At 39.2% G+C, this 22,906-nt stretch overlaps 2 protein-coding genes across 4 annotated transcripts in view; one reads left to right on the plus strand and one right to left on the minus strand.

The window, feature by feature from the left end:
* LOC130913702 (aldehyde dehydrogenase family 3 member B1-like) lies at nucleotides 1-19,209 on the plus strand. 3 transcript variants are annotated; one of them, XM_057832513.1, is made up of 11 exons: nucleotides 1-116; nucleotides 200-312; nucleotides 635-830; nucleotides 2,465-2,575; nucleotides 2,802-2,922; nucleotides 2,987-3,072; nucleotides 5,398-5,479; nucleotides 10,285-10,674; nucleotides 10,754-10,920; nucleotides 18,300-18,399; nucleotides 18,496-19,201. In XM_057832513.1, exons 2-11 carry the CDS (start codon nucleotides 260-262, stop codon nucleotides 18,693-18,695), a joined length of 1,506 nt encoding a protein of 501 aa, XP_057688496.1. In that variant the 5' UTR covers nucleotides 1-116; nucleotides 200-259; the 3' UTR covers nucleotides 18,696-19,201. The 3 variants fall into 3 exon arrangements, with proteins under 3 accessions (XP_057688496.1, XP_057688494.1, XP_057688493.1); XM_057832511.1 differs by lacking the exon at nucleotides 1-116 and having other exon boundaries at nucleotides 123-312; nucleotides 18,496-19,200; XM_057832510.1 differs by lacking the exons at nucleotides 1-116; nucleotides 200-312 and adding an exon at nucleotides 428-573 and having other exon boundaries at nucleotides 18,496-19,209.
* The window catches only part of LOC130913703 (corrinoid adenosyltransferase MMAB-like), a 16,982-nt gene continuing 5,990 nt past the window's right edge, over nucleotides 11,915-22,906 (minus strand). The window contains exons 7-9 of the mRNA XM_057832514.1: nucleotides 19,279-19,343; nucleotides 19,142-19,201; nucleotides 11,915-19,051 (exon numbers count right to left, since the gene is read on the minus strand). Coding sequence (XP_057688497.1) covers nucleotides 18,967-19,051; nucleotides 19,142-19,201; nucleotides 19,279-19,343 — 210 coding nt within the window. The 3' untranslated portion in view covers nucleotides 11,915-18,966. The remainder of the gene's footprint in view (nucleotides 19,052-19,141; nucleotides 19,202-19,278; nucleotides 19,344-22,906) is intronic.

The raw sequence follows: 22,906 nt of genomic DNA on the forward strand, positions 1-22,906 counted from the left end.
CATTTTGCGCCAATGTCAGTGTTTTTTTCCCTCACTTTCTAAAGTCAATTGTGTCTGATTACAAGCACCTGCTGTGTGAGAAGGCAACACAGCATCTAATACAGGAAGCTGTTTAGGTGAGAATGACTCCTGAGCGACCACATTGGGTGCTTTTCCTGTATAATGTGGATTATGCCGCAAAAGCACACATCCTCCTCAGTCCCTTACAGTGTGGCACCTTTCACAAGAGGCCCAAAGAGCTCTGAACTGCAGTAAAGCCATGAACAGCCCGCCAAGCCCTTCTCCTGGCAGATGGTTCAAATCACTACGTAGGTGAGTTTCATTGAATTCCTCTGCGGATTTGGTGGTTGGTGAGTAAGATGACTGTGGCTGATGCAGACCATCACCTGACTAGTTAGTGGGGGAGCTTTCTTGGGATTTTCACTATGCCTAATGCTAGCGGGGCTTTTACTTCACAAGCTTAACGGTTACAATGAGGAAATCCAGCGCTGGAGAGCTTGCTAGAACAGAAATGACTACAAAGGGAAAGGCTTGCTCTGTATGTCAAAGGAATGGCCGTTTAACATGCAGAAGGTAGTGAAGGTAGTGTCTTTTAAGGTAGTGTTAGATGTTAACTGAATTTTGGATGTTGTAGGACCAGGCTAGGTGAGCCGTGCTTGAAGACGTACCCTCTACAGTACGAGGATCTGCTCAAGAGAGCTCGGGTGTCATTCCAAGCAAAGCGGAGCATCAAGGAGAACTTCAGGCTAGCCCAGCTAGAGGCCGTGGTGCGAATGTTGGAGGAACATGAGTGTGACTTTGTAGACGCTCTCGGGAGGGATCTTCACAAGGTGAGATATTCTGATTAGGGCTGCAGCTATCAATTATTCTAGTAGTCGATTAATCGATGAACTAGTTCGAATAATCGAGTAATCGGATAAGGAACATAAAAATTTTAAATACCTGAGCTGAGCCTCAAACGGTAAAAAAAAAATTAATAAATAAGGATCTTCGTACAACAAAAGAACAATTGGCTAACTTGCATTACACAAGTCTGCTAGATTAAATGCTATAAAATGCTAATACTTTTTTTTTTTATTTTTTAAACAATGCTCTTAACAAATGGTTCAGGCAATATACCTTCAGTGCCCTCCATAATTATTGGCACCCCTGAAAAAGATGTGTTTTTAGCTTTTGATTTTTTTTTTTTTTAAATTCAAATACAATGGGACCTTAATGGGAAATAAAGAGAAAAATCCAACCTTCAATACAAGTGCATTTATTCAGTGGGGCAAAAATCCCACATAAAGAAATAATTATTTGACATCAAATAATGTGTGTCACAATTATTAGCACCCCTGGTGTTAATACTTTGTACAACCCCCTTTTGCCAACAAAACAAGGTCTGGGGACTGAGATGGCCATGGGAGGAGCTTGATTTTGTGTCTGGTGAACCATTTCTGTGTAGTTTTGGCCATATGTTTAGGGTCATTGTCTTGCTGAAAGTCCCAGTGACGACCCATCTTCAGCTTTCGGGCGGAGGGCAACAGATTTTGATTTAAAATGTCCTGGTATTTCAAAGCATTCATGATGCCATGCACCCTAACAAGGTTCCCAGGGCCTTTGGAAGCGAAACAGCCCCACAGCATCACTGACCCACCCCCATACTTCACAGTGGGTATGAGGTGCTTTTCAGCATGCGCATCTTTCGTGGCACGCCAGACCCACTTAGAGTGTTTATGTCCAAAAAGCTCAATCTTGGTCTCATCTGACCAAAGCACACGGTCCCAGTTGAAGCCTGGGACCGAGGCTTCAACTGGGACTGTGGCCAAATGGCCAAATCTACACAGAAATGGTTCACCAGACACAAAATCAAGCTCCTCCTATGGCCATCTCAGTGCCCAGACCTTGTTTTGTTGGCAAAAGGGGGTTGTACAAAGTATTAACACAGGGGTGCTAATAATTGTGACACACATGATTTTGATGTTAAATATTTATTTCTTTGTGGGATTTTTTTCCCCCACTGAATAAATGCACTTGTATTGAAGGTTGGATTTTTCTTTTTTTCCATTAAGGTCCCATATTATTTGAAAAGAATATATACATATATATTAGAAGCTAAAAAACATATCTTAACTAGGGGTGCCAATAATTATGGAGGGCACTGTATAAACTAAATTACGAATGCATTAAAAAACATTCAAACACTCAAACAAAAACTTAGCTTATGTTGGTCTTAACAGGGAGCAGCTGGATTCAAGAAATGAGGCAGACCTTTGGGCAGTGTATCCACCCTAACCAATAAAACAAAATGTAAACACTTTCATAATAAACCATTAAAATGCCACTTTGAACGAATACTCGAAGCAACAAAATTCGAATGTTTTATTTCTAATCGAATACTCGAGTTAATCGATTAATCGTTGCAGTACAAATTCTGATTTTTTGAAAATGATAATTTCAAATATTTCCTGTCTTGAAACAGCCACGATTTGAGACTATCGTGTCAGAGTTGATTCCGGTTAAAAACGAGGCTCTGCATGCGATAGGCAACTTCAAGAAGTGGATGCAGCCGCAGCATGTGGAAAGAAACCTGGTGAGACTGTTTTGTAAAAGAAAAAACATGATTGAGATTACTCATGATTTACACGCACAGTCTTACAGTAGGGAACATTCCTTTGCTACAAAGAAGTGCATTCTTTTGTTAAAGAAGATTAGCAGAGTTGAAATCGTAAACAGTGTTTTCGCCCTTGTGTCAAGTGATCAACTCGTTGCCTCATGAGTTTCAGTGAGTTGACTTTAAGCGTGTCTACTTTGCTCAGTCCGCCACTTTGGATGAGTGTCTGGTAGTAAACGAGCCCCTGGGTGTTGTGTTGATTGTGGGGACCTGGTGCAGTCCTGTCCAAATGTGCCTGGTGGCACTGGTAGGGGCCATTGCAGCAGGTACAGCCATCCTACACATATTCAAGTGTATTTTACAGACACTCATGATTTATTTGTTTGATAGGAAACTGTGCCATCATCAGTCCTTCTGTGAGCACTGCTTACACGGCAGCACTTCTTCATCGACTCATCCCCTCCTATTTGGACAATGTGTGTACTAGTATTTATTTTAATAGCCAGCAATTTCAAGAAAATTACAGTGGGGAGAACAAGTATTTGATACACTGCCGATTTTACTGGTTTTCCCACTTGCAAAGTATGTAGAGGTCTGTAATTCGTATCATAAGTTCTCTTCAACTGTGAGGGACGGAATCTAATACAAAAATCCAGAAAATCACGTTGTATGAGTTTAAAATAATAAATTTGCATTTAATTGCATGAAATAAGTATTTGATACATCACAAAAATCGAACTTAATATTTGGTACAGAAACCTTTGTTTGCTGTTGAGGTAATTATCGAGGGTTGATTGATTAAATATTTGCTTGATTGATTGAATATTTGCTTCTGCTCATAGATACCATAAATAATACATATTGCCATATTTTTCTCTTATTGATATAACCAGTAAATGATTTCTGCTTGCTATACTAGGTTGTAGTATAATGTTTAAGTGTTACAAAGAGTAAAGAGGGTCGGGATGACAACTGCCTTGCTTCATGGCCGCATTATTGCGTAACTAGACCTTCCGAGACATCTTCAGCACCTGGCGTCTGGACTTTCGTCTAGACCTTCGAGGACAATTTTCCATTCGATGACATCTTCCATGGCCGCAGCGTTGCATAACTGAAGTGTCTGGGTCATTTTGACCGTTGTTTTCATGTGCCTTTGCTTACACACGTGTACTTAGTTAGTTCCACCTACATGCTCACACATAGCCAACCAAAATCACATGGGTGTCTCCAGCTTGCTCCCCCCTCCCTCAGGGCGGCACCCTTCTGTGTTAGGACAAACCCCTAAATAAAAATACCAAGGAGGGTTTTTCCTTAGATCAATTTTGGTGACTATACAGCGTAATCTAGCATTCCTCTGTCTAGTCACTCTTTTGCTCTCCTTGGCCAAGATAACTGAGTGTCTTCTCTCCTTATTTTTGGGTAATTTTACAAATGTCTACCTAAGGGTCTATTTTTGAACTTGACATTTGCTATTACAGATACCAAATGTTTCCTGTAGTCCTTGACAAGGTTTGCACACACTGCAGCAGGGATTTTGACCCACTCCTCTATGCAGATCTTCTCCAGAGCCTTCAGGTTTCGGGGCTGCTGCCGGGCAACACGGACTCTCAGCTCCCTCCATAGATTTTCTATCGGGTTCAGATCTGGTGACTGGCTAGGCCACTCCAGGACCTTAAGATGCTTCTTACGGAGCCACTCTTTAGTTGCCTTGGCTGTGTGCTTTGGGTCGTTGTCATGCTGGAAGACCCAGCCATGGCCCCTCTTCAGGGCTCTCATTGAAGGAAGGAGGTTGTCAGCCAAGATCTGGCGACACATAGCCCCATCCATCCTCCCCTCAATACGGTGCAGTCGTCCTGTACCATTAGCAGAGAAGCAGCCCCAAAAAATGTTTCCTCATCCATGTTTCACGTTTGGGATGGTGTTCTTGGGGTTGTACTAATCCTTCATTTTCCTCCAAACACGACGAGCTGAGTTTAGACCAAAAAGTTCAATTTCGGGCTTATCCGACCACATGACCTTCTCCCATTGCTCCTCTGAATGATCCAGATGGTCAGTGGCAAACTTCAGACGTGTCTGGACATGCACTGGCTTCAGCAGCGGGACCTTGCGTGCGCTGTAGGATTTTAATCCATGACGGCATAATGTGTTTCCGATGGTTTTCTTAGAGACTGTGGTTCCAGCTCTCTTCAGGTCATTGACCAGGTCCTGCCGTGTAGTTCTGGGCTGATCACTCACCTTCCTCATGATCAGTGATGCTCCACGAGGTGAGATCTTGCATGGAACCCCAGAACGAGGCAGATTGACCGTCAACTTGAACTTCTTCCATTTTCTAATAATCGCTCCAACAGTTGTTACCTTCTCACCAAGCTACTTGCTTATTTTCCTGTAGCCCATCCCAGCCTTGTGTAGGTCTATTATTTTATCCCTGATGTCCTTACACAGCTCTTTGGTCTTGCCCATTGTGGAGAGGTTGGAGTTTGTTTGTTTGAGCATGTGAACAGGTGTCTTTTATACAGGTAACAAGTTCAAACAGGTGCAGTTACTTCCGGTAATGAGTGGAGAACAGGAGGGGTTCTTAAAAAAGAACTAAGAGCCGAAATATTTACTAGTTGAAGAGAACTTATGATACAAATTACAGACCTCTACATGGCTTGTAAGTGGGAAAACCAGCAAAATTGGCAGTGTATCAAACACTTGTTCTCCCCACTGTAGATGATTCAATTTTTTTTTTTTTTCAGGATTGAAATGATTCCGAGATCATGATGAAAATGTAATGATCTGCAATTCTTGGTTTCCTCTAGGAATGCTTCCATGTAATTCTTGCAGGCATCAATGACCTAGCAGATATTGTGGAACTTAAATTTGATCATGTATTCTTTTCTGGTAATACCAAGTACAGCCGTACAACACATTCACAGACTCCACTATCAGTTGATGGGGTACAGGGCTCGAGGCCGATCCATAGGGGGCCTATTTTCAAAAACTTAAAATTCAAATATTTTCAAAACCAAAGCCACTAGCGACCTAAAACAAAAACGGGCACCTCCTTTAGGCATATATGAGTCTCCATGAGAAGCAACATAAAAAAAACAAAACAATCAAAGTCGTTCCCTAATAAAATCCCGATTAATTATGATATACAGTGCCCTCCATAATTATTGGCACCCCTGGTTAAGATGTTTTTTAGCTTCTAATAATTTTTTTTTAATTCAAATAATATGGGACCTTAATGGAAAAAAGAGAAAAATCCATTAATTATTAGCACCCCTGGTGTTAATACTTTGTACAACCCCCTTTTGCCAACAAAACAAGGTCTGGGGACTGAGATGGCCATGGGAGAAGCTTGATTTTGTGTCTGGTGAACCATTTCTGTGTAGATTTGGCCATATGTTTAGGGTCATTGTCTTGCTGAAAGACCCAGTGACGACCCATCTTCAGCTTTCAGGCAAAGGGCAACAGATTTTGATTTAAAATGTCCTGCTCTTTAAGTCTCCTTATGCAGAGGGTTCACTTATTTCCCCCCTTTCTGTCATTGCTTGCATGCTATCCTCATTGAAATATGGAAACCTATAAATGTTTGGGTGGTTTTAGTTAAAGCAGTTTTTTTCATCAGTGTGATTTTGACAAAGATCAGATCACATTTGATGGTGATTTTATGCAGAAATGTGAGGAATTTCAAAAGGTTCAGATACTTTTTTATACCACTGTATATATTATTATATTTAACATGTCATAGAATTTTTTTGCCCGACTTAGTTTTTTTTGTTTTGTTCTAATTTTGTAAGTTTTCAACAGTTAATAAATCACTCAATTTTCACATCAGAAACTTGAGGAAAGCATGCAGAATCATCTTAATTTTACTCAACAGTAGCAAACTTTGCATTTTTCTATATGCGATCACAAATTATTTAGGTTTAATTCTAGGGCTGTCAAACGATTAAAATTTTTAATCGAGTTAATTACAGCTTAAAAATTAATTAATCGCAATTCAAACCATCTATAAAATATGCCATATTTTTCTGTAAATTATTGTTGGAATGGAAAGATAAGACACAAGATGGATATATACATTCAACATACGGTACATAAGTACTGTATTTGTTTATAATAACAATAAATCAACAAGATGGCATTAACATTATTAACATTCTGTTAAAGGGATCCATGGATAGAAAGACTTGTAGTTCTGAAAAGAAAAATGTTTGTACAAGTTATAGAAAATTTTTATTAAAACCCCTCTTAATGTTTTCGTTTTACTAAAATTTGTAAAATTTTCAATCAAAAAATAAACTAGTAGCCCGCCATGATTGATGTCAATAATTACTTACACAATGCTCATGGGTGCTGAAGCCTATAAAATCAGTCGCATCCAAGCGCCAGCAGAGGGCAGCAAAACTCCATAAAACACAACAAGTGAGCGTTTCACTATACTGTCATTTAAATCTGTCTGAGCGGGGCATCTGCGTTAATTGCGTCAAATATTTTAACGTGATTAATTTAAAAAATGAATTAACGCCCGTTAACGCGATAATTTTGACAGCCCTATTTAATTCTGATGTTACTATTGCCTCAGCATGTCTCGCAGGTTATCTGGCCGTCGTTTTTCGATTAAAATGTTAGATAAAATAAAATGCGTAAAATGCGTTTTTTTCTTTGTATGGACACAGAAATGTGTAAATAATTTTTGGGCAAAAAACGGGCAGTGGGCCAAAAATTACCTGATCATTTGAATGTAAAGTTAGATATGAACTAGAGCTGTCCCGACTAGTCGACGTCATCGATGACGTAAATGCGTCGACGGGCAAAACATACCGTCGACGGGTAATGACGGGTTAAAAAAAATAGAGGATAAAGTTTAGAATGGCTGGTGCTCGCGATACAAGCGGTTGTTACTGGCACCCCCAAGGGGGCCGCTGTTATTTCAATGTGACCGGCGTTGTGAGATTGAGCAAAGAGGAAGAAAGTGAGCGAGCGAGAGAGAGGGAGCGAGATCTGCGAGTTGGAAAAGTGCGCAGGTAGCGCCGAGTTGAGTGGCTTCATCCCCCACGTTTTTGTTTTGGTCAATAAAAGTATCCTTAAAGAGCCATCCGACGCCTCTCGGTGTTTTTATGCACGCCGCCGCCTTCCCGAGGAAGAAATCGGACGAACCCAGACGAACCGACGACAACGAGCCAAGTGAATCACCGGCGAGGGGTTGAAAACACCGCCAATTTCCAAAAAAGGGCAGAGATTGTAACACGTGAAAGCGGCATAAAGCCAAAAAAGCGGACCAGAATAGCCAGAGCCTGGAATTATATCAAGGAAAATATGGAGGGTGCCACTGTGTGTACTCTTTGCTAAACTGAGCTCGCATACCACAGTAGCACGTCGGCTATAAACGAACACTTGAAGCGTCGTCACCCAAGTATACAGTAATTTTCGAAGACAACAAGAAACAACAAGCTCGCGGATTGTAAGTCCATACAACTCTCTAACGATTTTTTAAATGGAAGTTGCCTTTATGTGCGTCGTATCAAAGCGCATTTTTATTGAATTATATAGCAGTGTTGGGAGTAACGCCGTTACGTAACGGCATTATTTTTCAGTAACGGGGTAATCTAATTACTTTTTCCGCCGTTACAACGCCGTTACCGTTACTGACGGTCAAAAGCGGTGCGTTACTTACTCTGAATAAATTGAAGAAACTACAAGCCGTGTCGAGTCGGCTCTCTACTCTGTTGATTTATAATCCAAGACTTTGGGTGCGTTCAGGTTCGAGAATAGCGCACGTACTTCTGACTCCAAGCTGTTTGTCCCTGCTCATTCAATTAGACAATGCTTTCCAAAGTTTGGTAACGTTTCTCTATTTGTTACACCTAATGCTAGCCTCGTTCCCATCTCCCACTGTCAGCCAGCAATAATTCTGCTTCCATCTTGAGTACGGCAGACGCTTTGAAGGTGACGTGAATTGTCGGGAAACGAGCCTACCTAAATGCAGCCCCTCGAGAGATGCGATGGAAGTGATTGTGATTGGCTGAGGGTTAGAGTCATGTGTCGTTGTAAGCCAATCAGAGCCGGTGATTTCACAAGCAAACCGGAACAACGCGTGCGGCAAACACACACGCAAAACAGATGCACAGGGTCGGGATAACAGAGCATTCAAAAGAAAAAATGTCCTTTAAGTTTGTCAAAATTAAAGGAAAGAACCTGCATGTAATGTGTAATTTATGTCCCGGGGCAAAGCTTTTGTCGACATCTATGGTAAGCAATTCAAATCTGCTGAAGCACCTAACAAGTTAACTACCTGTCTGTTCTTCTCTATTCCACTGGCTCGAATACTGCTCAGAAAATTTCAAATTCTTTGACATACAACAAGTTCTTTTTAAAGTAACGGAAATAGTTACTTTTACCTTTACTATAGAGTAATTCAGTTACTCAGTTACTTTTTTGAAGAAGTAGTGAGTAATGTAACTAATTACTTTTTTAAAGTAACGTGCCCAACACTGTATATATTTTTTAAAATTATTATTAAATTTATTAGGATCATGGAAGCGCCCACTTAGGGAAAATATATACATATATCCTGTACATACATAATAAAAAATATATATGGAAACACCACTGGCCTGCTTACTGTAATCCATGACTGCACTAATGTTAGTTATTTAATATTATAAAGTTTTACATATAGTAGTATACTATAAAACTAATACTATATACTTGATTTTTGTTACTGTGAGTATGTGTGCCTTTCATTCAAAATAATTGTGGTAATATTTCAGTGTGCCCTCTGCATTATCTTTAGGTTAAAACAAACAAAAGTTTTTCCCCTCCCCAAAAAATGTGGGCTGCACACAGGAAAGAGCATCTGAACTCACACAAAGTGTTCTGGAAATTATTGTCCGGGACATTGCAATTCATTTGAACCTTTAGAACAATATAGACAATGACATACCGCAAAAAGAGTAAGAATTGTTTTAACTCCTGTTAAAAAGGTGAAGTCACAGTGTTTCCGCTTACATTTTTTTGCACCAGTTAATGCCAGCAGCATTTGACATCATTGCTTGTGATTTATTATTGATATTTATGTTATTTATTTATACGTTAATAAAGAATTTAGGTGCTCCAAAATGTTTTTTGTGAATTAATAAGCTTTAACAAAAATTTCATTATTAAATTAGTAAAAAAAAAAAAAAAAAAAAAATTATTAGATTAGTCGACTAATCGTAAAAATAGTCGGCTGACTAATCGGGAGGAAATTAGTCGTTTGGGACAGCCCTAATATGAACGTAAAACAGTCCAAATTATTGGTTAAAAGCAAAAAAAAAAAAGAAAAACGCGCAGTTATCATTCATTTTGCGTAAATATTTCAAGCTAAAGTAACACAAATGTTTTCCCTATTCATCAACATTTCAAAGTGAATGCATGGTGCTATTTTATAATTACCTTTGAATCCTCGAACAAATGACTCTTGAGACACTTGCCGCTTGAATGTAGTAAAACTTTCATCCTTTTCCACCTAAATCCGGCATTTGAACGCAGCGTGTTTGAGTTTATAGCAGTGAAAGCTGCACAACACGCTGCCCCTTAATTGAAGGCGTGGCGCAATGTCTGTAGGAGCTGTCTAGTCAACTGATGGTGAAGTCTGACACATCCTAACATAAACTTATCAATGGCATATTTACTTGATGGCTTATGTTATTATCCAGGAATCCGAGAGGAAGGAATTCGAATTTCACAAGCCGCAGCTCAGTGTCTGACACCCATCACCCTTATTCTGAGTGGGAAGAACCCGTGCTACGTAGATCAATATTGTGATGTTACCATCACTGCACAGCGAATTGCCTGGGCCCGCTTCCATAATTCCGGGCAGAGCATGGTAGCCCCTGATTACATCCTGTGCCATTCGGAAGTAAAAACCCGTCTGGTCCAGGCGCTGAAATGCTGCTTGATGCGCTTCTACGGTTCTGATCCCAGAGAATCCACCAGTTTCGGCCGCATGGTTAATGTGGATATCTTTAACCGTGCAAAAGACTTGTTGTGGAGATCTGGCAAAGTGGCCTTGGGTGGACAGGTGACAGAGGCAGAGAGGTATATTGGTAAGAGACAACGCAAAAATAAAATTGAATTATATTCAAAAAAATATTTGAGAAAACTGTCTTTTTTTTCTGTCCAAAGCTCCAACCATACTGACAGAGGTGGACGCATCGGACCCAATCATGCAACAAGATATTTTTGGCCCGGTTCTTCCGGTTCTCTCTGTAAACGACGTGGACGAGACGATTGCCTTCATCAACAAACAAGAGAAACCCCTGTGTGTGTACGTTTATTCCAACAACAGCAAGGTATGAGACAGAAGTAGAGTATAATAACACTGTGCATTTTAGGGTTGTTCCGATCATGTTTTTTTGCTCCCTATCTGATCCTGATCGTTTTAGTTTGAGTATCTGCCGATACTGATATTTCCCGATCCGATTGCTTTTTTTTTTTTTTTGTGTGCGCTCCCGATTCAATTCCTATCATTCCCGATAATTTTTCCCGATCATATACATTTTGGCAATGCATTCAGAAAAAAATGAATAAAACTCGGACGAATATTCAACATACAGTACTGTATTTGTTTATTATGACAATAAATCCTCAAGATGGCATTTACATTATTCTTTCTGTGAAAGGGCTCCACGGATAGAAAGACTTGTAATTCTTAAAGGATAAATATGACTTTGTATATTGTGACTAAATATTGCCATCTAGTGTATTTGTTGAGCTTTCAGTAAATGATACTGTAGCCATTTAACTGTTCTGCCCAAATGCATGATGGGAAGTGCAACCATGACTGTGCGTAGGGGCACCAATTGAGCTATCTTCTCTGCGTTGGGAAAGAACATAGTGTTAAGAAAATGATCCACTACTACCTTCTTCCCCACATTGCCTCCCACGTTAATTTAAATTGCTGAGAGAGGAAATGTAAGGCTTTAGCCTAATAAAAAAAGGCTCCAAAGGCTGTCAAAATTCTCTCTACTAATTATATGCTGCGTTTAGCTCTACATATTGGTAAAACGGCGCCTTTAAAGATTGAACGCGACAATGCGTGAGTGGGTCGTGCAGCGCATGAGTTAATTATTTAACGTGATTAATTAAGAAAAAATAATTACCGCCGTTAACGCAATAAATTTGATAGCCGTACTTTAAGCCAAAACTACTCTGGATGAGTGTAAGACATTTTGTCTGTAATGTTGTATACAATTAGAAAACGATAAAAAAAATAAAAAAATATATATATATATATATATATAATATATATATATATATATATATATATAAAAAAGGCATGTGCGATATTTTTTTGGCGATTCCGATACTTTGAAAATGACGAGATCGGCAATCGGCACCCCGATCGATCGGGACATCTTTAGTGCATTTGAAAACTGTTTTAATGCTCTATGCTGGCAGTACAGACTTTTTTGTGACTTTTGACATTGCCATAAGTGAGGAGCAGAATTATCTGCACCCCTGATTTTGCAAGGTCACCCACTTAGAAAATAGATAGAATTCTGAAATTACAATCATAGGCAAGGCAAATTTATTTATATATCCCAATTCAACACAAGGCAATTCAAAGTGCTTTACATTACATGAAGACCATAAAAATCATATTTAAATCAATAGAACATAAAAACAAAGACGATCAAAATAGGAAATAAAATTATACATAAAAATCGCATTTAATCACGAATAGAATAAAAATAAATAAAAGAAAAACTACAACTACTAATAATAATTAAAATCAGCAATGGAGGGAGGCACAAGAGGAATAGAAAGCAAGAAGATTGAAATATATAGACAGTTATGGATATGCAGTGCTAAACAAAAGCGTTTTAGCCCTGATTTAAAGGAGCTAACGGTTTGAGCATACTTCAGACCTTCAGGTAACTTCTTCCAGAGGTGAGGAGCATAATAACTAAATGCTGCCTCACCCTGCTTGGTTCTTGTTCTTGGAACATGCAGGAGCCCGGTTTCAGACAACCTTTTCATACCACATTTAACAGGAGAAAATTCTGGCACATCCATTCACTGATTTGATGAATGCGTTTACTGAGGGAGACAAAGGGACTATAATCATGTGGGGACACAGAAATGTACAGTTGTGTGTCATCTGCATAGGCGTGATAGGAGATGTCATACTGTTCCATTATCTGAGCTAACGGAAGCATATAGATGTTAAATAAGAGTGGTCCAAGAATTGACCCTTGAGGGACTCCACACATGAATTTGTTTTGTTCTGATGGTTTCCTATTGACACAAAGAAATCCCAATCATGTAAATAGGATGTGAACCACTGAAGAACAGTGTCAGTAAGCCCTACCCACTGTTCCAATCTGCTGAGTAGTATATTGTGATCAACCGTGTCGAATGGGGCGCTGAGATCCAATAGTAGCAAAACAGATGATTTGCCTGCATCGGTATTCCGACGAATATCATTTAGGACTTTGATAAGCACGGTCTTGGTGCTGTGTTGTGGCCGAAATCCAGACTGAAATGAGTTAAAAAGATTGTTTTGCATCATAAAAACCTGGATCTGTTCGAACACAACAGTTTCGATAATTTTAATCATAGATGAATTTCCACTTATACAGACATATCTGACTAAAATATCCGGAATTCGCATTGTGTGTTTTTTTTTTTTTTTTTTTTTTTCAATAATTTATTTTTAATTTGGTGGGGTTCATAACTATTTGTACCCCTGAGAAAATCAGCGCTAATTATTAGTGCAGAAGCCTTTGTTTGCAATTACAGAGGTCAAATGCTTTCTGTAGTTCTTCACTAGGTTTTCACATAGGTAAACGGGAATTTTGGCCCATTCCTCCACACAAATCTTCTCTACATCTGTCAGGTTTTGGGGCCGTCCTTGAGAAAGTTTCAGCTCCATCCCAAAAAAATTCTATTGGATTGAGGCCTAGAGAATGGCTAGGCCACTCCAGATCCTTGATATGCTTTTTACACAGCCACTTCTTGGTCAGCTTGGCTGTCTGCTTCGGATCATTGTCATGTTGGAAGCTCCAGCCACAACTCATCTTCAAGTCTTTGACTGAGGGAAGGAGGTTGTGGCTCAAAATCTGACGATACATTCCACCAGTTATCCTGTCCCCTTTGCTGAAAATCAGCCCCATAGAATGAGGTTTCCACCTCCATACTTCACAGTGGGGATGGTGTTCTTGGCATTGGTAGTCATCCTTCTTTTTCCTCCGCACACGGCAAGTAAAGTTTGCACCAAAAAGTTCTATTTTGGGCTCATCTGACCACATGACCCCTCTGAATCATTGAGATGGTCCCTGGCAAACTTCAGACGGGCCTTCACGTGTACTAGCTTTAACAGGGGAACCTTTTGAGCAATGCATGATTTTAAACCATTGCACCGTAGTGTTACTGACAGCAGCCTCAATAAAGTGTTACCAAATATCATAAGTAGTAATTAATGAATCAACCGGAAGAGAAACTGAAGAAATAATTACCGTACTGGCCCGAATATAAGACGGCCCTAATTATAAGACGACCCCCTCTTTTTCAAGACTCAAGTTTGGGGAAAAAATACTTTTTGAACACCAAATTAATTTTTATACAGAAAATAATTACAGTACATTTGAAACAAATGTAGGGCTGCAGCTATCGAATATTTTAGTAATCGAGTAATCGGATAAAACATATTTTTTAGGTAAAAAGCAATTATAAATATACATGAGGAAAAAAAGACATTTCATCTAATATTGAACCATTTTCAGTCAATCAATGTCTTTGTTTTCGATGTACATTGTTGAAAACAGCCAACAATTGCCACTCAGATGTGACTAGAATAAAAAAACAGCAATTAACTGCTTTCACTTCAAAATTTTTTAGATCTTATAAAAAAAAAATATATATATATATATTTCTTACCTAAAAATGCCATTACGCTTGATAACACACATCACTTAAAAGTTAGGTGTTTTTCCCCACGTGTTTGAATTGAATTTCCATTTGTGTCAAACCGTTTTTAAGTTCTATTTAAGTTAGTCTAAACTGTAAGTCCTGATAGGATTTTGAGTTTTTGCAGTGTTCAAAATAAATGTATTGTAACATATCAGGTTATAATATGGCGGGGATATTTGCATGCGTTCCTGAATGCACCGCGTGACGTGCAGGGGTGAGGGAGGTGGGGAGAGCGAGAGACGTGCCTTCTTGTCGTTGCTGTCGTTCCACAAGTTCCCAAAAAAGAACTAATTGCAACGTAACGAAGCAGGTGACTCTCTTTCAATGTTACAGTATGATACCTGCTGTATTGGAGCAGATTGGGGGCCAGTGCTACCTGTTTTATCCAGCAATGACTACTGAGCTAAAATTGACAGTTAGCATGAATAAGTTTTTATTTTACACCCTCATCACTCTACAGCGCTATGTTTTCACAGATTAAATAAAGCCTTATGTAAGACACGTTAGCCACGCATCAACAGTGGTCTTAATAGAAACCTCCGCAGGGCTAACGTTGCGTATGTGAGTGAGTGACAGTAACGTTAATCTTATTTATTAGCGCTGACAAGTGTACTGCTTTAAGATGGCGGCTGTTTACTAACACTGCTGACTCTGTCATTTCGCATCTAGTTCAACATACATGTGATATCTATGAGACTCATCAGATGCTACCTGCTACCGCTGCATCATGCGGGCTAGTTTTTAGCAACGACAACGTAGTTTGTAGCGGCTGTCGGGTGCAGAAAGGTTTTCTATATTTTTTTATTGCTTCTTCCTCTACGCACGTGACATCAGCGCGTTGTCCCGCATTAAAAGTAGTCCGGGCAAATTGTGATGCTTAGAGCTGGCAAAATTAAACGATTCCTCGAGGTGAATAAAATTACTCGGATTAGTTTTTAAACTCGAGTTGCTCGAGTATTCGTTTCAGCTCTAAACAAATGATTGTAACAATATATTTGAGAGAAAAAGCATGTTATTTTGCCCCATTCAAATCTTAATATCTGAACATTTAAATATGTAAACTAAAGTGCAATCACATTCGTAAATGAATGGCTTCTGGTTTTGAAATGTAAGTAAACCAATCTATTGTGATAAAACAACAAAATTGCAATAACTGCATTAACCATCAAAGTGAAGTCTAACTGTAGTCTTGAAACAAATCTGAATAAGGAAAAACATTGCAATAAAATAATGCAAACTGGTTAAACTTGAGTAGCTGAGATCGGTCATGACAGAACATCGCTTCAATGATAATCTGGCGCCATCTAGCGTTGTGAATGGGTATAATGTCTAGACCGCGAATATAAGTCGACCCCCACTTTTTCAGTCTTATTCAATGCAAAAAACACAGTCTTATATTTGGGCCAATGCGGTACCACAGATCATGAATTTTGATTGTTATTTACATCCGTAGCGCTGCAATGAATGCCAGGAGGCATGTTGGACAACAACAGTGTTGACAGCAGGTGGCAGCAGAAGTTGACTGTCTCCACCATGGGAGCAGTGATGGCCAAATGAAGCTTCTTGAAGCAATAAAGCTTTGCAGCCAATTGTATTAAAGCTTCATGGTGGTTCATTTGGTCTTATGACAGTCTTATGATGCCACTGTCGAATAAAGTGTTATCGGTTAATATCTTTTGGTGTAAATATCCCATAATACAGTGAAGACAGCTGCGGTTTATAGTCCGGTGCGGCTATCTATGAAAAAAATGCAGTTTTCATGCCAAATTTGGTGGGTGGCGGCTAGAGATGTCCTGATCGATTTGGTCCGATCACGTAATTTTCAAAGTATCGGAATCGGCAAAAAAATATCGGCCATGCCTTTTTTATATATATATTATATTTTAATTAAATCGTTTTCTAATTGTATTTAACATTACAGACGTAATATGTTACACTCATCCAGAGTCTTTAGATTGGGCTTAAGGTAGGGTTATCAAAAATATCCCGATAACAGCGGCAATTAATTTATTTAAAAATGTGTCACATTAAAATATTTAACACTATTAATTTATGCGCTACGTGACCCTCTCACTCATTGTCACGCTCAATCTGTAATGACGCTGTTTTACCTATGTAGAGAGATAAAAGGCAGCTCAAACTGAGTGAATTTTGGCAGCCTTTGGAGCATTTCTTCAATTAGCTAAAATCTTGCAATCCCTCGTCCTATGATTAGAAATATAATGGGAAGTAATGTAGGGAAGCAAGGTGGCAATTGATCTTTGTCTTAACACCTTAAGTTATTTCCCAAAGCAGAGAATATATATCCATTGGTAGCACAACGCACAGTCATGGTTTTACTTCCCATCATGGTTCCACTTCCCATCATGCATTGGGGCATGGCTGCAGTATCATTTACTGAAAGCTCAACAAATACACTAGATGGCAATATTTTGTCAATATACAAAGTCACAAGTCTTTCTATCCGTGGATCCCTCTCACAGAAAGAATGTTAATAATGCCATCTTGAGGATTTATTGTCATAATAAACAAATACAGTACTGTATGTTGAATGTATATCAGTGTTGTTAATAACGGCGTTACAATATAACGGCGTTACTAACGGCGTTATTTTTTTCAGTAGTGGGTAATCTAATTAATTACTTTTCTCATCTTGGCAACGCCGTTACCGTTACTGAAGACGGAAAGGCATGCGTTACTATGCGTTACTATATTGGTCGAAAAGTCTGAGGGAGACGGACTCACCGAGACGACAGAGCAGGAGTATGGAGGAGGCAAGAAAGTTGTGACGCCGAGCAAACGCGATACTAGGTAGCTCCAATAATACATGTTGTAGCCGATAGCTAGTACAAACTACGCGCGCATGTTATGGTAGATATGGTAGACATGATAGATATCACATGTACTGTACATAGATATAACTAGATGCAAAATGACAGACATGGCACTAAATGAGTTAGTAGACAGCCGCCATCTTAAAGCAGTACTTTTTAGGACGGCTCTGTTGTAGAGAACCTTCCTAGCGAACCTAAGTAACTTTTTATCTAAAATACTTCTAAATCGGCAAAATCTTGACTTGAATCTATTTTTAAATGATGAAACAGTTTTAAAACTTTCATATGTCGAAAGTAGAGAGAAGGGAAGTAATGCAATAATGGGAGCAATTTTAACAACTTTTAACAGCTGATTCAGGGTAAAGGGTAAATTAGGGTAAAGAATTGGGCTCTGGCCAATTGTACCAAAAACCTTCACAAAAAACTTCACATAGTGTGGCCAATGTTTTTTTTTTTTTTTTGAGGAAAAAAAAAAAAAGAAGTAATTATCACCAATTACTTTGCCAAGTAACTAATTACTCTTACATTCAGGTAATTGAGTTACTAACGCAATTACTTTTTGGGAGAAGTAATTTGTAACTATAATTAATTACTTTTTTTCAGTAAGATTAACAACACTGATGTATATATTCGTCAGAGTTTTATTCATTTTTTTCTTAATGCATTGCCAAAATGTATATGATCGGGAAAAATTATCGGGAATGATTGGAATTGAATCGGGAGCAAAAAAAAAAAAAAAAAAAAAATCGTATCGGGAAATATCGGGATTGGTACTCAAACTGAAACGATCGGGATCGGATCGGGAGCAAAAAAACATGGTCGGAACAACCCTAGTGGCGACTTATAGTCAGGTACGCCTTATAGTGCGAAAATTACGGGATATTTTTTTAAAAGTAAGATTAACAACACTGCTGATAACCCAGGTGATTTCAAGAATCATGACTGAAACATCAAGTGGAAGCTTCTGTTCCAACGACAGCGTCCTGCAGAGTCTGATAGTGACTCTGCCTTTTGGAGGAGTTGGTAAGTTACTACACAGAGTATACTTTAAACATGTTTATCATGATGATGTAACAATATATCAGAACTAATTTGTTTGCTTGTTTTTGGTCGGCACAGGTGCTAGTGGATTTGGTTCCTATCATGGGCGATACAGCTTTGATACGTTCTCTCATAGAAAGTCATGCCTGCTAAGAACCACACACTTGGAGTGTATCACCTCCCTGCGCTATCCCCCCTACGATGACCGCAATCTGTCTCTCATGACGTGGGCCAGCAGTCTTTCCTGGAAGAGCCAAGGCTGGTGTCAAATCCTATGACTTGAGCTGAATTTCTATTCAGTTTAATGTAACAATGCCCCAAAATTAAGCACACATCCTTTGAAATGTGGAGGAACATTGATTATCTGACCTTGAATGCCAAGAAGACAGCTCAAATGTGATGTATTTCATTACATAATTGTCTTATAACAATGTAAGTGGATGTTGATTTTGAGAAATCGTATATTTTCACTGAAAGGTTCATATAAAGAGTCGCCCACATAAATGTTTTGAGCATGTTTAATTACAAAATATATGGATGAATCAGGTATTACTCAGGTCTTTTGTAGATGATTTCCTTGTTGTTTTCTTTGAGGGCAGCGTATCTGGCCACTGTGAAAAGGTAGTCGCTTAGTCTGTGTGGAATACATTGACGCGATAATCAGGTTTATGCTCGAATAATGCATGCTGTATTGTTTTCGAGAATAGATAACTATGATAATTACCTATTCAAAAACCTGCCAATCTCTGGATCAGCCTCTCCGGAGCGCACTATTGGAGCAACACTGTAATAAGAACACATAACAATGACAGACAGAATTTTTTTGGTTTATGTCTGTGACAAAGTCATGCTTTAACTGACCTGCGTTCGGCTCTGCGACAGATAGTTCGAGCTACGTGTAAGGCCGCGCTGCTCTTTCCCCCAGACTGTTGTAATGCACAAGTCAAAAGAGTGTTAAAGGGCAGGTGAACACTTCAATTCATGAGCTTTTTACTCTTTTAAATTGTATTGAATGCATCATTCGCTGTCTCAAAACTCACATTACCAAAAATGTTTTTCAAGTGACCATGTAGTTTTTGAGTTACTGCCATGGCAACACCTTAGCAACAAGGGATGCGCCTTGCTGCAGGCCGCTACCTGATGACGTAATTACCCGAAGACTTCGCCAGCACTCCAATACAAAGGTGTAACACCACGCTATCCTCGCCATATATATAGTGCCTTGCAAAAGTATTCGGCCCCCTTGAATCTTGCAACCTTTCGCCACATTTCAGGCTTCAAACATAAAGATATGAAATTGATTTTTTTTGTCAAGAATCAACAACAAGTGGGACACAATCGAGAAGTGGAACAACATTTATTGGATAATTTAAACTTTTTTTAACAAATAAAAAACTGAAAAGTGGGGCATGCAATATTATTCGGCCCCTTTACTTTCAGTGCAGCAAACTCACTCCAGAAGTTCAGTGAGGATCTCTGAATGATCCAATGTTGTCCTAAATGACCGATGATGATAAATAGAATCCACCTGTGTGTAATCAAGTCTCCGTATAAATGCACCTGCTCTGTGATAGTCTCAGGGTTCTGTTTAAAGTGCAGAGACCATTATGAAAACCAAGGAACACACCAGGCAGGTCCGAGATACTGTTGTGGAGAGGTTTAAAGCCAGATTTGGATACAAAAAGATTTCCCAAGCTTTAAACATCTCAAGGAGCACTGTGCAAGCCATCATATTGAAATGGAAGGAGCATCAGACCACTGCAAATCTACTAAGACCCGGCCGTCCTTCCAAACTTTCTTCTCAAACAAGGAGAAAACTGATCAGAGATGCAGCCAAGAGGCCCATGATCACTCTGGATGAACTGCAGAGATCTACAGCTGAGGTGGGAGAGTCTGTCCATAGGACAACAATCAGTCGTACACTGCACAAATCTGGCCTTTATGGAAGAGTGGCAAGAAGAAAGCCATTTCTCAAAGATATCCATAAAAGGTCTCGTTTAAAGTTTGCCACAAGCCACCTGGGAGACACACCAAACATGTGGAAGAAGGTGCTCTGGTCAGATGAAACCAAAATTGAACTTTTTGGCCACAATGCAAAACGATATGTTTGGCGTAAAAGCAACACAGCTCATCACCCTGAACACACCATCCCGACTGTCAAACATGGTGGTGGCAGCATCATGGTTTGGGCCTGCTTTTCTTCAGCAGGGACAGGGAAGATGGTTAAAATTGACGGGAAGATGGATGCAGCCAAATACAGGAACATTCTGGAAGAAACCCTGTTGGTATCTGCACAAGACCTGAGACTGGGACGGAGATTTGTCTTCCAACAAGACAATGATCCAAAACATAAAGCCAAATCTACAATGGAATGGTTCAAAAATAAACGTATCCAGGTGTTAGAATGGCCAAGTCAAAGTCCAGACCTGAATCCAATCGAGAATCTGTGGAAAGAGCTGAAGACTGCTGTTCACAAACACTCTCCATCCAACCTCACTGAGCTCGAGCTGTTTTGCAAGGAAAAATGGGCAAGAATGTCAGTCTCTCGATGTGCAAAACTGATAGAAACATACCCCAAGCGACTTGCAGCTGTAATTGGAGCAAAAGGTGGCGCTACAAAGTATTAACGCAAGGGGGCCGAATAATATTGCACGCTCCACTTTTGTTTTTTATTTGTTAAAAGTTTAAATTATCCAATAAATTTTGTTCCACTTCACGATTGTGTCCCACTTGTTGTTGATTCCTGACAAAAAATTAAAATTTTATATCTTTGTTTGAAGCCTGAAATGTGGCGAAAGGTTGCAAGGTTCAAGGGGGCCGAATACTTTTGCAAGGCACTGTAGCAAGCATTTTCTGGGTTTTATGCATAAGATTCATCATGCCATCTTGATGTGTAGCCACAGACTTCGTTACCTATTGACATGACACTTCGTCGTTCTTTACGTCACGCCTTACCATTGGGGGGGCCGAGCTTGAAGCTTCATTTAGTAATAGTCAACCGAAGACTGCACACGCTCTTTCCAAGCCAAATTTAAGCTTGGATTTTTGGAAGAACTACGAAAGCTGTACCGGATACAAACAGGAACGATTGTCTCAGGAGTGATTTGTTCGAGGATTCAAGGTAAATATTTTATTTTTCGTACCATGCATACATTTTGAAACTTGAAAAAAAATCAATGGGAGAATGGGAACCGCTACGGCATTGGCATTATTCTTCGGCATATATACATAAAATAGATGCCTAAAGGCCTGGTTTTGTGCTCTTTTAACAAAGAATCGAGACGGTTTTATGTGCATGTCTATAAAGAATTCAGTGATTTAAGCATTCACAAGAATTTTGAATGGAATAAAACCATTGTGGTAGCCCCCTTATCATAACGAAGAGCTAACAGACTAGCATAATTCTTCCACACATTTAAGTCAATTCAAACTGCCCTTTTTTTTTTTTTTTTTTTTTTGCTTTTAACCAAAAATCGAGACCGTTTAAGTCCATATCTATAAAGAGTTCAGGGATTTAAGCATTTATTCACAAGAATTTCAACGTAAAACGCTCTTTGCTGTGAAGATGTAAGGCGGCGCCACAGTGAACTTAAAGACGAGCCGCAAATTCGCCATATTTATGTAACATAAATACATCCATATCTTCATTTAAATGCAATATTCTATGTGCAATACTTACTCACCTGCAAAATTCAAAACCTTAACTTTCAAAATGCTGCTACTTCACTCCGATTATTTGCACTGCCTGAACATGGGGCTATCTCATATACGCATTTTATATTTATTTAGATTTTATACTTGCAAGTCACTTTTGAGATTTTAACTTATCATGCAATGCAAAGGGAAATGCTCCACAATTTCATTGCAACTGTATAATGACAAAGCGCTATTCTATTCTGTAAAAGTTGTGATTGTATATAGAATTTATTAGTAATCTATATAATTGATTCTGCATGATTTTCTCAAGTAAAAGCTTCCGCAGCCAACCGCATTTATTCATTTTAGTAGTCATTCACAATGCGCGAAAAATAATTTTGTCATAAGTCATTGTCGCAGTCAGAGATGTTTCCACAGTTAAATCTTTGGTCATCTGTGTCCACACGATCGCGCCACAAACGCAGAATTCGCACATCTTCACTCTGGACGGAGGTTTTAATAACCCCCGTTTAACTGAGCATGTGGATGATAGGCCAAACTGTAGAAAAAGTTCTTGTTGCCAAATACCCTACTACGTGTAGAAAATAGACGTGGCCTGAGTGGCCCAAAAAAAAAACCTTCTGCAAGGATTTGGACATATTTTGTGAGAGTCAAGCTAAAGAACTTCTCCCCTGGCTCCTCGATCGCATCTTTGTTTTCAACATTTCAGCGACGACAGCTTTGAAAGTCTAGGAGGATACAACCTTGGTTTTTCAAAAAACGTAAGTAGACCCTTACTGGCTTTTCTAATTCTAAAATTTGATGCAATTTTGTTGATATGGGAGGGCAAAAC

The sequence above is a fragment of the Corythoichthys intestinalis genome, chromosome 3, assembly GCF_030265065.1.
Source record: "Corythoichthys intestinalis isolate RoL2023-P3 chromosome 3, ASM3026506v1, whole genome shotgun sequence".
Classification (NCBI taxonomy): Eukaryota; Metazoa; Chordata; class Actinopteri; order Syngnathiformes; family Syngnathidae; genus Corythoichthys; species Corythoichthys intestinalis.